The 15407-nt window shown below is 44.4% G+C and overlaps 1 protein-coding gene across 2 annotated transcripts; it reads left to right on the top strand.

Annotated features, from left to right (window-relative positions):
- Positions 1-1309: 1309 nt before the first annotated feature.
- PRDX4 (peroxiredoxin 4) lies at positions 1310-10338 on the top strand. Of its 2 annotated transcripts, XM_074929746.1 has the most exons (8): positions 1310-1612; positions 3793-3910; positions 4824-4940; positions 5503-5625; positions 6276-6406; positions 8595-8629; positions 9821-9867; positions 10215-10338. In XM_074929746.1, the coding sequence occupies exons 1-8, from the start codon at positions 1372-1374 to the stop codon at positions 10216-10218; spliced, it is 816 nt and encodes a 271-aa protein (XP_074785847.1). In that variant the 5' UTR covers positions 1310-1371; the 3' UTR covers positions 10219-10338. The 2 variants fall into 2 exon arrangements, with proteins under 2 accessions (XP_074785847.1, XP_074785838.1); XM_074929737.1 differs by lacking the exon at positions 9821-9867 and having other exon boundaries at positions 1312-1612.
- The last annotated feature ends 5069 nt before the right edge of the window (positions 10339-15407 follow it).

Raw genomic sequence — 15407 nt, 5'->3', positions numbered from 1 at the left:
CTGTATTTATTCAAGCCTGGGGGCTCAGTGGACTTTTCCACAAATCAAGCACACCAACAGCAGGTTTTCATGTTCCTTATCTCCATTCCTGAGCTTTTTGTTTCATTTTCTCCTTCCCTGTGCTGGGGGGGGAAGGAGGGAATGAACAGCTGTGGGGCACCCACTTGCCCTCTGGGCTCAAACCACAACAGACCCACCTGCAGTGCTGTGTCCAGCTCTGGAGCCTCCAGAGTAAGAAAGACATGAACCTGTTGGAGTGAGTCCAGAGGAGGACACGCAGATGATCTGTGGGCTGGAGCACCTGAGGACAGGCTGAGAGAGTTGGGGTTGTTCAGCCTAGAGGAGAGAAGGCTCCGGGGAGACCTTATAGCGGCCTTCCTGTACTTAAAGGGGGCCTACGGGAAAGATGGGGAGGGACTGTCTATCAGGGAGTGTAGGGATAGGAGAAAAGGCCATGGTTTTAAACTAAAAGAGTGTAGATTTAGACTAGATATAAGGAAGAAATTTTTTACAGTGAGGTTGGTGAAACACTGGAGCAGATTGCCCAGAGAAGTTGTGGATGCCCCATCTCTGAAAAATCAAGGTCAGGCTGAACATGGCTCTGAGCAGTCTGATCTAGTTGAAGGGTCCCTGCTCACTGCAGGGGGGTTGAACTAAATGACCTTTAAAGGTCCCTTCCTATCAAAACCGTTCTGTGATTCTGTGAATTAAAAGACACTTAGTCGTCTCATTTTTGTTTAACCACACTCTTAATGCAGCCACCACACGCACTACGTGGAGCTTGTTCAGAAATCACTGCCCAGCTGAGAGCAATTCCAGATTTCAGACCTAAGGCAGTATGCTTTTCCACATTTAGGGTATTCAGTTAGGCCAGAACCTATAAGCTGCACTTGGCAGAGACTGGTGTGACCGCGAGTGATGAAATGCCCACAGAACCCACGCTGCCACAGACAGGAGAGATAGCAGGCGGGAAATCTCACGTTAGCAGAGTTTCTGCAGTCACACGCGCTGGACGGCACGCATGCTCTCTCCCCACATACACCTTCATTTTCCTTTTCTCCACACACATACACAAGTTGCCATTTCCTCCGGGGCTGAAGCGTGAGCCCACAGCCCCGCCGGCCCTGCCCGGGCCCAGGCGGCGGCAGCGCCCAGCGCCACCGAAAGGCGGGCTCCGGGGAGGGCTGTGCGGGCGGGGGCAGCGCGGCGGGCCGCGGGCCTCCGCCTCTCCTCCCGCAGCCGGCCCGGGGGCGGCCCCGGCGGGCTGGGGGCCGGCTCTGGGGTGGGGGCCGGCGCCGCGGCCGGCAGCGTGCGAGAGCGCACCGGCCAAGCTCCTCCCCGCCGCCGGGACGTGCACTCGGTCGGCGGACTATGGAGGCGGCGCGGCGGCGGCTGCGGGCGGGCGGCGCGGCGAAGGCCCGGAGCTCCGCGCTGCTGCTCCTGATGCTGGCGGCGGCGCTGGGAGGCGGTGCGGCGGAGGCGGAGGAGCCGCGGCCGGCGCGGCAGCGGGGGGACGAGCAGTGCCATTACTACGCGGGTGGGCAGGTGTACCCCGGGGAGGCGGCTCGTGTGCCGGTGTCCGACCACTCGCTGCACCTCAGCCAGGCCAAGAGTAGGTGCCGGGCGGGGCGGGCGGGGGCTGCCGCTGAGGGGCGGCCCGGGGCCGGGGCGGGGCGGGGCGGGCGGTGCCCGCAGTGCGCCTCCTCTCGGGCCGTGCCGCGGGGTGAGGGACCGCGCGGGGCCGTTAACGGCCGCGGGCGGCGGCGGCGGCGCCACGTCAGGCGCTCCGCGCCGGGGGGAGGCGGCGGGGTTCCGGCTCTCCCGCCCCTCTCTCCCCCGACATCCCGCGGCGGAGAGGCTCATCCCCGGCGGGTGGCCGGACGGCTCGAGCAGCCCCGGGCCCGGCACGGCCCGGTCGCGGGTGTCCCTGCGGGGCGGCAGCGGCCGTGCGCCCCTTCCCCAGAGGGGCTCCGGGCCGCGGCAGCACGGCCCCTTCCAGCCCTGCGCCTTTGTGGGGAGGTGGCGGCGAGTTAAACGCTTCACAAGACCTTTAGCAAGGTCTGTGGTTCCAGAGTAGCGAATGAGTTAAGGGAAACGCTTTAAACGATAGACAGAAGCGTTTTGTTACGTTGAGTCGCGGGGGGATGTTCAGGGGCACCCCCTCAACTGTCAGATGCTCCCCAAAAGTCCCGCTCTGCAGAACAGAGAAGAGAGGCAAGTCGAGTAGAAACGATCTTCGCTGTGAGAATTTACAGCTTAAATCCTTTTCCTTTACCGAGCCAGGGCATGACTTCTGTTTTAAACGTTTGCAAACATGCTGCGAAAAAAAACGGAAAACCAGCCAAAATATTTGTAACTAACAGTTTGGTTTTTCCTCCCTTCCTAATGTAAATTCTTGCAGCGTTTCAGACAAGTGTTTTTAATCCCCAAAAAGTCACCTTAATTAGGGAAGGGGGTCAAGATGCATATTTTACTTTGCTTTTCCTTCTCCCTCATAATCTTAAAGTCAGTTGAAGAGAATGTTTTGCTACAGAAATTAGATTTGGGGTGTCACTATTTTGTAAAGAGCAACATATTTGAAACATTTTTGGAGACCTTGAAGAAACTTGGAGGTTAATCCTTGCTTTCACTTGAAAATAGTCCCGTACCTGCAAAGACTCAATAAAAAAAACATTAGAAGTCGGGGGCTTGATATCTGATCAGAAAGAATCCTGCAGAAGACTTTGAGAGGAAGAAGAGCATTTCTTCAAAAAATGTAAACTGAAATCATCGGTCATACCTACTGACTCTCTGCATTGCTGCATCCTTTGTGAATTACATCAAGTGAAACCAGACTTCCCACACAGGGGCACAAGCTGTCTGATGATTTGGGGTATTTTTTGCAGTCCTTGTTGTACATCCTCACTAACTTATTGTACGGCTGTGGGTTGTCCTAAGAAAAAGAGAGCCCAACAACAGTCATCCAGATAATTAAGATTCCATATATTTTTCTCAGCAGCGTTTCCCCAATGTCCTTTACATCACAGGTGTATTTATATTGCCTTGTACCTCCAGCATACCCTATCCTTTGTCTCAGAATTCACGTTACTATGAAAACAGTACCTGGCAGGTTCATTTTTAATATTTTTAATTCAAGGTTAATCCGTTCTGATAGGAATAGTAAATACATTTCATGTGTTTTAATTGGATTATTTTTTTTAAACACAACTATCTTCAAATTATTATTTGCTTAGGAGTTGTATGTTAATAAATATACACTGCATTTTTAGGTATTCGTCTCCAAAAATGTTCTAGCATGTATTTTTTATGGACTTGAATTCCAAGTAGTTTTTATGGCTAAAAAGTAACAATATGAATTTGAACCATCTTATGCTTCTGGTTCGCAACAGCTATTAAAAATAAAATACTGAGGGTTCCTGAAGTTTTAAACAGTTTCTCTAACAGTTGTTCTGCCATGAGCTGGTAGTGCACACGTGGTTCGTTCAGTATGCCCAGATAAGGTTTGTGTGCCCTTGATTATCAGTGATTCAGAGGGCTCACGTATAAGCACAAGTTGGTCAAAATATTTGCTTTCCACGTGTACTGAAACCTGCATGTCTTCATCATCCTGTAACCTCTGCCAGCTGTGAACTTTTTTAAGTGGTAAGAAAATTTCATTTTTTAACTGTGTCCAGTAGGTTGTTTTTCAAGCAAAAGGAGGAACAGTTGTCCTTGCACACCAGCTAGCTAATGAACAGCTTTGAACACATGCTTTGCATTCTGACTTTTAGCTGAATGTCTTTCCTATTTCAGTCTCCAAGCCAGCACCTTACTGGGAAGGAACAGCCGTCATTAATGGAGAGTTTAAAGAGTTGAAATTAACGGATTATGAAGGAAAATATCTTGTCTTTTTCTTCTATCCTCTTGACTTGTAAGTATGACCAGTGTACATACCAAGACTGAGTGCAGCTGCACTAGACTCATCACTCAGTAATTTTCTTTTCTTTCAAGGTCTTGTTATTTTGTTTGGTAAGGGTTTGGGGGAGAAGAAAGGAGTGACAGAAGAAAATACATTCTTTGCATTTGTGCTTTCTTCATGCATTGATAAAATTGCAACCCAATCTTTGTTCTAATAAGTGTGTCCACTAATTTGTCTCTCCACACAAAAAAAATAGCTTTCAGTCTGTAGTAGAAGAGGTGGCATTTTCCCTTTAAGCTCATCCCTTAACATCCTAAAAACACTTAACCATTACCCTTCTTTGTTTAGAATACTTAACTGGCTGAGTGAAAACATCTCTGCTTTCTACCAGACAATCCCATTTCTTTCCACAAAATGAGGAAAAGAGGACAGAGATGCCTAACTACCATAATATAAAGGAAATAAGGTGGCTCTTGGCCCTTAGCTTCCAGGCCCTAGATATTGTGATCTTTACCACTTCATTTCTTCTGTAGTGGAATAAGTTCACGTCAAAACAGTTAAAACTTGCAGACATGCACAGTAACAACAAATTACAGTATGTACCTCTGAAAAAAATTGGCTAATTGTGCTTAAATTCAAGCACTTAATGTTCATAAAGTGTAAAAGAAAGTAAGTGTAAAAACACTTGAATCCAGATTGTAAGATAACTGTAGGTTTATAATCTTCAGTAATAAATCATTTGTAACTAAGCTGGAGTCTAAGGCTGGAAGACTTGTCAGGCAGCATTTCAGTTAAGTACTTGAAGAACCAACAAAAATAAGTAAAAGCTGAAATAATTTATGATAAATACACCATTTTAAGTTAAACAGAGAACTTACTGGATGTTTCATAAAATTTTTACTCTATCTTGTCTTAAATTATCTAGTACATTTGTATGTCCAACTGAGATAATCGCCTTCAGTGACAGAATTGAAGAATTCAGAGCAATAAATACCGAAGTAGTAGCATGTTCTGTGGACTCAAAGTTCACTCACTTAGCATGGTATGTATCTTATCCTTGTCTTTCTCTAAAAGTTACTCATGGGTCTATCTTAGCTGAAGAACGGTCTCCCCAGATTTTTAACCTATGTAGGTATATCATAATGTGTAAAAGTGTGACTCTATTGAGACAAATGTTTAAAATATTTTTCAGTGGTAAAATTCTTAACCCTAGTGCAGGAAAATACCTTTATCTTTGAAGCTTGTGAAATACATCATGTCTCAGTCCAAAAAATACTGCATATACAAAAAAAAAAAAAAGAGATAAGGATGCAAGTGCCTGTAAATGCATCACACTGTCCCAATTCATGAACACATTGGTATAAAGCAAATATGACTGATAAGAAAGAGGTCATTATTAATAGATGCAGCCAAACACTGCAAAAGATCTACTGAACATTTTGCTTGAACCATAAATAGTATTCATCTCTGTTTTGTGCAGAACGAGAAAAATGTCGCTTGCACTAAATCCTTCTGTCTGTACTGTTCTGGTTTGTGACTTCTGATTTTGTGTAGGGAATATAAATCTTTGTGAGAAATACATCTGTATCTCATTTCTTTCAAAGGATTAATACTCCTCGAAAACAAGGAGGACTTGGACCTATGAAGATTCCACTTCTTTCAGACTTGACACACCAAATTTCAAAGGATTATGGAGTATATCTGGAAGATCAAGGGCATACACTTAGGTATTTCACTTGATTAGAGTTCGTTGGGATTATTTTTTTGCCGGGATAGTACTTACTACTCTATATGTAAAGGAGCATTTGAAATCTTTCTTTGAGAGCATATTTTACTTGGGGATTCATGCCGAGAGACAAAATAAATATTGAAGAACACAAAAAAATAGCCCTAATGGGTCAAAACAGGGGTGGAGGTTAATATCCTATTTAACAGCAGTCATCAGCGGGTACCTAGGGGAGGGCAAACATGCAGAATTCCCCAGAACTGCAGTTACTCAGGGACCCCCAAATCCAAGTGGAGTCAAGACTGAGGGTAACTAATGGCCTCAAGAGGGACATCTTTCATAAACTTGATTAGTTGCTTTTGGGATCCCTGTAACATGATAGAATCTGCAACATCCCCTGGCAGGGCCTGTCAAAGCTTAGTTTTGTGTTCTGCAGAGAAGTATCCTTTTTTGTTTTTAACTTACCCTCAGCTCATGTCATGTGATACCCCAGGTAAAGAATAGTAGGTTACTAGCATTCTAAGGTGGTGGGTATTGGATGGTGTTTGCAGAGATCAAATTCCTCCCATTCAGCAGACATGAAATAGTGCTTAAACACAACACTGTAATTAGTTCTGTTTCCTAACACACACAAAAAAAATATTTTCACAGAGGCCTTTTCATTGTTGATGATAAGAGAATCCTTCGACAGATCACGATGAATGACCTTCCTGTTGGGAGATCAGTGGATGAAACGCTTCGTTTAGTACAAGCATTCCAATACACAGACAAACATGGAGAAGGTGCTCTTTTAAATACTTTCATGCTGAAGATTGTTTTGCTTAGACTGGAAGCTGTATTTGTAGCTTTTTGGAAGAAAGGTACTCAGCAGCATTAGAGACTAGCCTTATGCTACAAGATTCTGTGGTCCCCATATCTCCATAGGTTGTTTCTAGAATAGTAGTTCACATTTTGCTTCACGTCCATGAGAATGCAGAGCATAAAGCATTCCTTAGTCTGAATTAAGGCATTCTGTACCATTGTCATGGTTTAACCCTCGCCAACAGCTGAGCCCTACTCAGCTGCTCGCTCACTTCTTCCCCCTCCCAGTGGAAAGGGGAGGTGAGTCAAAAAAAAAAAAAAAGTAAAACCTGTGGATTGAGATAAGAACAGTTTAATAACAGAAATAAAATATAGTAGTAATATAATAATAGTAACGGAATATAATAGTAATAATTGTAATGACAAGGAATATAGCAAAAAGAGAGAGAAATAAAACCCCAAGAAAAAAAGTGATCCACAGTGCAGTTGCTCACCACACACTAACCGATGCCTGAGCAGCGATCCGACCCTCCCAGCCAACTCCCTCCATTTATATTCTGAGCATGACATTGGCCAGTTTGGGTCTGGTGCTCTGGCTGTGCTCCCTCCTGGCTACTTGTGCACCTGCACACAAGCAGGATGCAGGAAGCTGACAAGTCCTTGATCTCTTCATAACTAAAAACATCAGTGCATTATCAACATTCTTCTCATACCAAATCCCATACTGAACCCAAACCGCAGTACTATTCTAGCTACTAAGAAGAAAAATTAGCTCTGTCCCAGCCAAAATCAGGGCAACCATCTGTCAGAAGCGTAAGTCTGTACAAAATACGAGGCTGTGAAGAATCAGGCCAAATACTTCCGTTCCTGTTGGCAGTACAAAATAATTGAGATGCAGGCCATCCTTGTCCTGGGTCATTCATTGGGGATCTGTGACAAGTAATTAAGAGTACTTCGTGTCAAGATACATGGTGATACTGTGAAAGTTAGACTGCCATCACTTTTTTTGTTACAAGTCCTATGTGATCACCTTCCCCTGACAAAGAAGGTTTCACTGGCTTCAGATCATTACTTTTTCTCAAGAATTCATATTACCCCAGTTCAAGCATAGGGTGAACTTTTCACATTTCTTTAAATAATGTGGTTAAATAAACACATTTATTTGTTTAAATATTAATACACATGTTCACCAGCTTAACTTCCATTTCAACTCAATTTCACCTGGCATTTTAAAGTACCTTTATCCGTAGGAACAAGTCATTACATGCTTTGCTGTACAGATTTAGAAAGATAAATGCTGATACTTAGGCTATGCACATGTAACTAAGGAAATTTAGCCTCTCTTTAGTTACAAAGCTGTCTTACAGAATACTGATGTGCAGTGTGTTTCCAGAGTACCACATTTTTTTCCAGCTCTACATGAAACCTCACTGGCTTTTGTATGCCTTCCTAGGCGTCTTACTGAATCCTTTGCACAGAACACAGGAAAAAAATTGTCCAAAATTCCTAATTGCATTTGTGGTGCTTTGTCTAACAGCATGCCTCAAAGCAGTCTAATAAGGCATAACTCATTGGGCTAAAGCCTCAGAGGGAGAACTCTGAACAGATAAGAGCTTCACTCCAGAATGTGTGACTATGCAGGTGGTCTCGGGGCTCTCAGCCACACTGCATGTTAACCACATGCTATAATCCCTTTACTTTGGAGGAAGGCTCCAAATAAAATCACTCAGTCTCATGTGGAATCTTTCAACTGATTTCTTTGCTTAAAAAATTTACCCTAGCATTGGTTTTAAAGAAAGAATGGTAGGTCTCCGTGTAGTCACCTGAATTTTATCATGAAACTTTTGTTTCGACTAGAAGAGGTGTTCATTGTCAGATACTGCTTTGCCAGTACTTTGTCTAGAGGGGCCCGAGAATTAAACCAAGGCATAGGCATCCATCCAGAGATACGCAGCTTCCAGGTAATGGAAGTGGTAGGTGGTATCAGGTATAAAATGTTATGACACTATCCCATGTATAAAGAAAACTGCATATTTAATAGTTGCAGACATTTACATGTGACACCTGTGTGCTGTTTTAGTTTAAGTTCAGAAAGAGAATATTGTGCTCAAAATTAAGCATGTCTAAAAACACGTTTAACATTGTGCTTGGTTTTGTTTTTTTTTCCAGTTTGCCCTGCTGGTTGGAAACCTGGCAGTGAAACAGTAAGTCACTGTTTTTATTTAAATGCACATGCTACTGAAAAACACTGTTACCATATCCAATAAAGCCAAATCCAAAATCTTTGCAACTTACAATGAGATGATATGAGTATACTCACATTATTATAGTTACAGCTTTTGGATTACTGCTGATTTAATTAGGAGCTCATTTCCTGCACACTAGGAATATTCCAGTTGTTTCACATTTCCTGTGTGTGAACAAAAACACTTGAGCAGCAATGAGTTCATGATCAAAAACTTTTTTTTCCTCTTACCACCTGATGAGAGAGGAAGTTGGAAACTCTTGAGGCTGTCCTACCTTCTCGGTTATTTGTCCATATAAATTGTTGGCTCTGTTGAGTCTTACTGTGGATCCTAGGCACTACCCAAAAAAAGAAAGGTACAAGTTCCCAGGCTGCTGTAATATCTGACAGAGCCTATGTGCCACTGTCAGAACTCCAGCAGAGAGCACTGCTTTGCTGTGCAATAGCTCTTCCTCCTTTGTTACTACTCACCTACATGTGACTACAAGCAGAAGAGCTAGGCTTCAGATAAACACTCATTGAACTTGTTTGTGTTCTCTGACTTGGATCAAGCCTCAGCAGAATAATGAAACTTTCACTAGAGGGCTGAGCTGCCTAGTTCAGATGAGATCACTGTCATTTATTTGAGCATGTGGCTTTCTTCTGAACCATCTGGTGATGACAGAATGTTGTTGTTTAAGAGCTGACTCAACAAAAAGTAGGTCCCAGCGGCCTCTTAAGAAGGGTAGTGAGCGTGGTAATTGATAATAAAAACTGTGGAATGTTAAACCATGTTTCTTTGCTGGATGTGAAAACTTCCCAGGATGACTGGAGGCTAGGAGTCACCTCTTTCAAGCTAGCAGAGGAGCGTCTTAGTGAGGGAAGCTGGATATTAAGACTGTAAAATGAAAGCAGGCTGGCTGGCCTAACAGACATATCTTGAAGTTCTGCCCTCCATAACCATGGGTCACTTAAATAATACATTATCATATTTTCTATAAAACAGTCTTAGTGCATCTCCAATACTACCAGTTTAAAGATCTAAGCCAATACGTAAGCATTCTCTTTATCCTCTGTGCAAAAGATGCAGATAATTTTAAATAGCGTAGTAGTTAAAAAAGCCTTTCTCAAAGATGTAGCCATGCCTTCTAAATGTATTTGATTTAATTAGATCAAACCAGAGGAAGCCATGAGAGTGTGGTGGCCAAGGGAAGAACTGTAAGTAAGTTCTAAGCCTCTTGATTACAGATGTTAAGTTATTAAAATGTCTCGCCTTTGGGGCAAGCAACATAGATGTATGTGCTCCCAGCTGTCAAAATTCTTCCTTTGGTAGGCTGCACTCTCTTTTTCCCCAGTCAGTTAAATCTTTCTGCCTACTCTCTTAGGTACCTTTAGAGATAAACCATAACCTAGTGTCAAGTCAACTGATAAATTGCTCTTCAGCATTGCTAATGTATTGGCCTTAGCATCATATTATGAACTACTATGCTTTTTTATTTTATGGTTTGTTGTGTTTGTGTGGTTTTGGTTCTTGACTAACATTTTCCTTTTTCTTTCTTGCACAGATAATTCCAGATCCAGCTGGAAAACTGAAGTATTTTGATAAACTAAACTGAGTCTCACTTCTGTTGAATTACATAGGTCACATTCAACTTGATTTTTGCCAATAAAATTTCATTAATTTTGTTACTTTCATGAGTTTGACTAATATGTAACTAGTAGACCAGTAAAGGTCTTGTTGCTTAAACAGGAGTCTAACCTGTGCGAAGCACAGGTACCTCATTAGTTATCAGGGAATGGTCTTATGAAATACATGTTTTCCCTTGTTTAGATGCTTGGTTTTCCCAAAATTTACTTTTCTTAGCATCTCAAGCTTAGATTCATGATTTTTGCTATTGCTAGATTACTTAATTTCTGCAAAAATGTTGTCTGCTGGGTCACATTCTAGGAGCTACAGCTAGAAAAGAGCCACCTGATTATGGTATGTTAGTCCATAGTCCAGAGGCAATAGCAGCTAACCCAAAAATCAGAAATAAGTTAGTTGATGAATTAAGTTTCCAGTCTGTCCAAAGCTGGAAAACTTGTTGAAACTACTAAGAACGTACCCTACACTACATAAGTCAGTACAACTACACTGAAAGAAATACAGCTGTGCCAGTTCCTGTGATTCGAGAGCTGAACCGTGCTTTTCTATGCTTGTGTTTGTAGTGTACATGCTGATAAGATCAATTGCATTTCACATGGTCTGAATTTTTTCCCTGGCCCTACACTGTTGACATATGTACATAGTGGTTAGTGTCCTGTGCTAATCCACTCATTAACCATGGCTCCAAGTTTTAAGGGAGTAATTGTAGCCTTTCCCAAGATCAGTATTGACATGTCCAATGTCCATCAGAAACTCTTGTGGCTCATGTACATTAATTTCTTCTTTCAAGGGCAAAGAACATCTCCATAGATAACATACTTGTGTGCACTGGAGAACCCTTTCATAAGAATGTATTTTCCTGCTTCTTCCCACCTCTCCCTCTTTTTACCATGGTGTTCTAGAGTCTGTGCAACTGGAAAACAGCACCTGAAATCAGTGTCAGCTCTTCACCAGGGTCATCCCTGAAAGGCCACAGAGAAGGCGTCCTCCCTGCTCCAGTCCAGCACCACTACATTATTACTCTTGGATGAATCCCACACTGGTGGGAACTCGCTTCCCCTTCCCCCACCAGACCATACAATTCCCTTTCTGTACACAGACACTTCAGTACAGTTCTACAAACTAGATCAGAAGTTGCATTTTCACTTAAAGTTACCTGATTTTGTAGACACTGGTGAATACTGAGCAGCTCTCCGGAGTACTCGCTGCAGCTGCTTGACTTCTGCTTCAGCTGCGATACAAATACCAGCACCTAAGCGCTTGCCTAGGGCAGAGGGAACCACGGCCAGAGCAAGCAGAACTCCGCCAAGCCCCAGCCTCCCTGTCTCTGTGAGGCCCGAGGAAAGGAGCAGTTCCCGATCCCGTCCAGGGGGTAATGGAGGCACAGTGGGACCAACACCAAAGGCTGCTCAAGTGCTGCTCCAGCCCATGTGATCGCAAAGACCAGAAGGCAGCATGTAGAGAGGTGGTTTCTCATGTTACTAGGCTGTATATCAGTGGCTTGAATTTTACTCAGAATTTTGTTTACAGCCTTTATCAACCCTGAAACATCAAAAACATCAACACAGAGAATGTTCAAATAACTCCAACTGCAGTGTGACAAATGCAGGCCCAGCTATTACGTGGATATTCATGAGCAGCCCAAGGCATGAGACAAACCTTCTGCCTGCCTTAGAAACAGGGCTTGTGCCTTCTTCAGCAGCTTTGCCTGCCTCTCCAGCCAGGACAATCTCATGGATATCTAACACTCTCCCAGCAGCAAAAACCACTGTGGCACCAGGCCAGAAAATGAGATATTACAAAGACGGAGATATCACCCACGCGTTGAACATGCTCCATCCAGCCCGCGGCTCCTTGTGGAGCCAGGCGAGTAGCAAGTTACAGCAACAAAACCACAGGTTGTATCCCTGTAGCACATAACAGCAGTGAAAGCATCAAACAAAAGCAGATGTCGAAAGCTGTACGAACCCTCAGCCAAGAAAGGAAAAAAGGACTGAGAACACTTACTGACTGAAAGAAACTGAGGCCATCTGAACACTTTGAACGTTGCAGAATTAGGTCTACAGCAGAGTATGTGTGCCAAATTTGAAAGCCCCAGCCCTCTCAAAGGAATGGGCTAAGGAGTTACTTTTTTTTTAAAAGCAGTTCAGTAGGAATAAAAAGTCTTAGGGAAATAGTCCTTAAGCAAAGACCTGAGGTCGCTATGTCGCATTACATATTTGAAATAAAAGATTATTTCTATGGAAAGAGAGAATGGGGTTTTGCAGAGATTTGGCTATACTGGTAGGGAAGTTTAGGAAGGAAAAGACTGCGAAAAAAATGCAAAAGTGATAGTGTTTGAGGAGGAGAAGTGAGAGTCTGGGGGTGGAAACAAAGGTAGATTCTCAGTTACACACTGCCTCCAGGAAAGAGGGAAACCAAAGGACAGGAGATGAGATCCATGAATAGAATAATAAAATTAGAAACTCGGTGGGGGCGAGGAGGAAGAAACACTTTAGTTTGTGGGTTTGGGATCATAAGGATTTGCAGATCATAGAATCACAGAATCGTTTGGATTGTCAGACACCTTAAAGGCCACCTAGTTCCACCCCCCCTGCCATGGGCAGGGACACCTTCCACCAGACCAGGTTGCTCAAAGGCTGGTGCAGCCTGGCCTTGAACACTGCCAGGGAGGGGGCAGCCACAGCCTCTCTGGGCAACCTGTGCCGGTGCCTCACCACCCTCACAGTAAATAATTTCTTCTTTATGTCTAATGTAAATCTCCCCTCCTTCAGTTTAAAACCGTCACCCTTCATCCTATCCCTACACTCCCTGATAGAGTTCCTCCCCATCTTTCCTGTAGCCCCTTTAAGTACTGGAAGGCTGCTGTAAGGTCTCCCCAGAGCCTTCTCTCCTCTAGGCTGAAAAACCCCAACTCTCTCAGCCTGTCCTCATAGGGGAGGTGCTCCAGCCCCCAGAGCATCTTTGTGGCCTCCTCTGGACTCCCTCCAACAGGTCCGTGTCCTTCTTATGTTGGGGTCCCCAAAACCAAACACAGCACTCCAGATGAGGTCTCACAAGAGCAGAGCAGAGGGGGAGAATCACCTCCCTTGACCTGTTGGCCACACTTCTCTTGATGCAGCCCAGGATACAGTTGGCTTTCTGGGCTGTGAGTGCACATTGCTGGCTCATAATCAGTTTTCACCACTACTACCCTCAGGTGCTTCCCTGAAGAACTGCTCTCAATCCACTCATCGCCCAGCCTGTATTTGTGCTTGGGATTGCCCTGACCCATGCACAGGACCTTGCACTTGGCCTTGCTGAACTTCATCGAGGTTTGCACAGGCCCAACTCTCAAGCTTGTCTTGACCCTTTCAAATGTTGGCACAGAGAGTTGAGTCTAAGAGCCTGATTTTCAGCCGCTGGTTTGAAAATGCTGACTCACATCATGGCAACCTCAAATGAATCCTGATAGACCAGGCAATGCCACCTGCAATGGTCTCTCACAAATGATTAACTGAACAAACAGCAGAGTGGTCTGTTCTTCCAGCACTCTTCACCTGATGTTTGAAATAGTGGAAGAATTAAATTTCACACAACTCTGCTTCCCAAATCCTGAGATGTATTCATGGGTCTCTCTTGGAATTGCATGAAACACAGGTGCACAGAGCTGCTATTGTGAATTCAACTTTTCCATGGAAAAAGCAAAGAGCTCTGCAAAGCAGTAACCAGTAATGAGACTGTCTTCAACTTCCACTGCTGTTTCAGGCAAGCCTCTCGCATGCCTTGACTGCTCTCTCAGCTGTTAAAGAGAAACTTGATAGGGTGCTGAGCTCTGCAGCTAAAAGCCACCTCTCCAAGCAGGACAGATCTAGGCTGGGGTAGGAACTTTTGTGACCCAACCCCCCTTGGGACAGGTACTCCAGCAAGCCTACCCCACTGAACACCACCCACCAGTGCTGCCCCACTGCCTGCAGATGCTCTGAGCAAGTTCTGCCTCCCCAGCAGCCAGCCCTGCGTCTCCTGCACTGCAGAGCCCTGCACTAGCCTCCTTGCAACACCTGTAAGAAGAAAATCACTTTTAGCAGCACAATTCTGGAGGTCATCCCCTCACAGGCACCCCACCAACTGAACTCAGAGGGCCCAAGTGACTGCTCCCTGCTGCAGGGACCACACCTGAATTTTCTGCTGAACAGTTACCAGATAAAGAAGTGACACTGTGAGCAGGGACCAGACCCCGTACCACTGTCCTTTCTGAGTGTCCCAAGTACCAGTCCCCAGAGACACGCTCCCCTCCTCCAGAAATCTCCCATTTCTGCTATATAACAAAAAAATAAGAGAGTAAGGAGCAGCTAATGCCCAGAAGTGCCTCCAGCCTCATGGATTGGAGCCCTGCAAGGATAAGGATCCCCTGCTGTCAGGGAAAGTGCTCCAGTATATTTTTTGTGCAGGTATTGTCATCCAGCTACACCTTCCACAAAAGGCATCCCCCTGGTTCTCTTTCAAGAGATCTGCATATTTCTATCTTCCTGTTAACTACTGCCTTGCCCGTGAAGAAATCATCTCTCCCACACCTAGTTAAAAATGGATTCAGAGGAGGATCAACAATCAAACAAGTCTGTCACCAGACAAAGGCTCAACTGAACATGCAGTAAAACCAATTAAGCATGCAGTAAGTTTAGAGCAGGTTTCTGAACTAAAACCCTTGCTCAGTGGCCCATGCTGCACCAGCTCCAGTAAGCTTCTTCCCAGAACACTGTACACCATGACATAGCTGCAAAGGAATCGTGCGCATTTGAAGGAGGCAAGCAGAAGCTGTTACAGTAAGTCTGAGTAAAGTAATTTAAATTATTTTTTTTTTTAAACTCAGAAAAATAAAAACATTTAAACCAAAGTGCTTTTTCAGGCACTGAGCTCAACCAGTCCCACAGAAATTTCCTTTTATATCACCATTAAGGGAGAGGGTTAGGGGAGGCAATCCAGCTACCACAGGATTCCCCCTCCTCCTTGCTGTATTCCAAGACACGATGGGCACAGAAACATTCAGTTCCCACTACAGAGCCACAGCCAATTACATAGATAGGTTCACTACAAATAAACAGATTTTCTACTAATACCTGTAGGCTTGTGTGGT

This window comes from Athene noctua, chromosome 1 (genome assembly GCF_965140245.1).
Source record: "Athene noctua chromosome 1, bAthNoc1.hap1.1, whole genome shotgun sequence".
Lineage (NCBI taxonomy): Eukaryota > Metazoa > Chordata > Aves > Strigiformes > Strigidae > Athene > Athene noctua.
The sequence above is the reverse complement of the archived record's forward strand: the minus strand, read 5'-3'. Positions and strand labels throughout refer to the sequence as shown.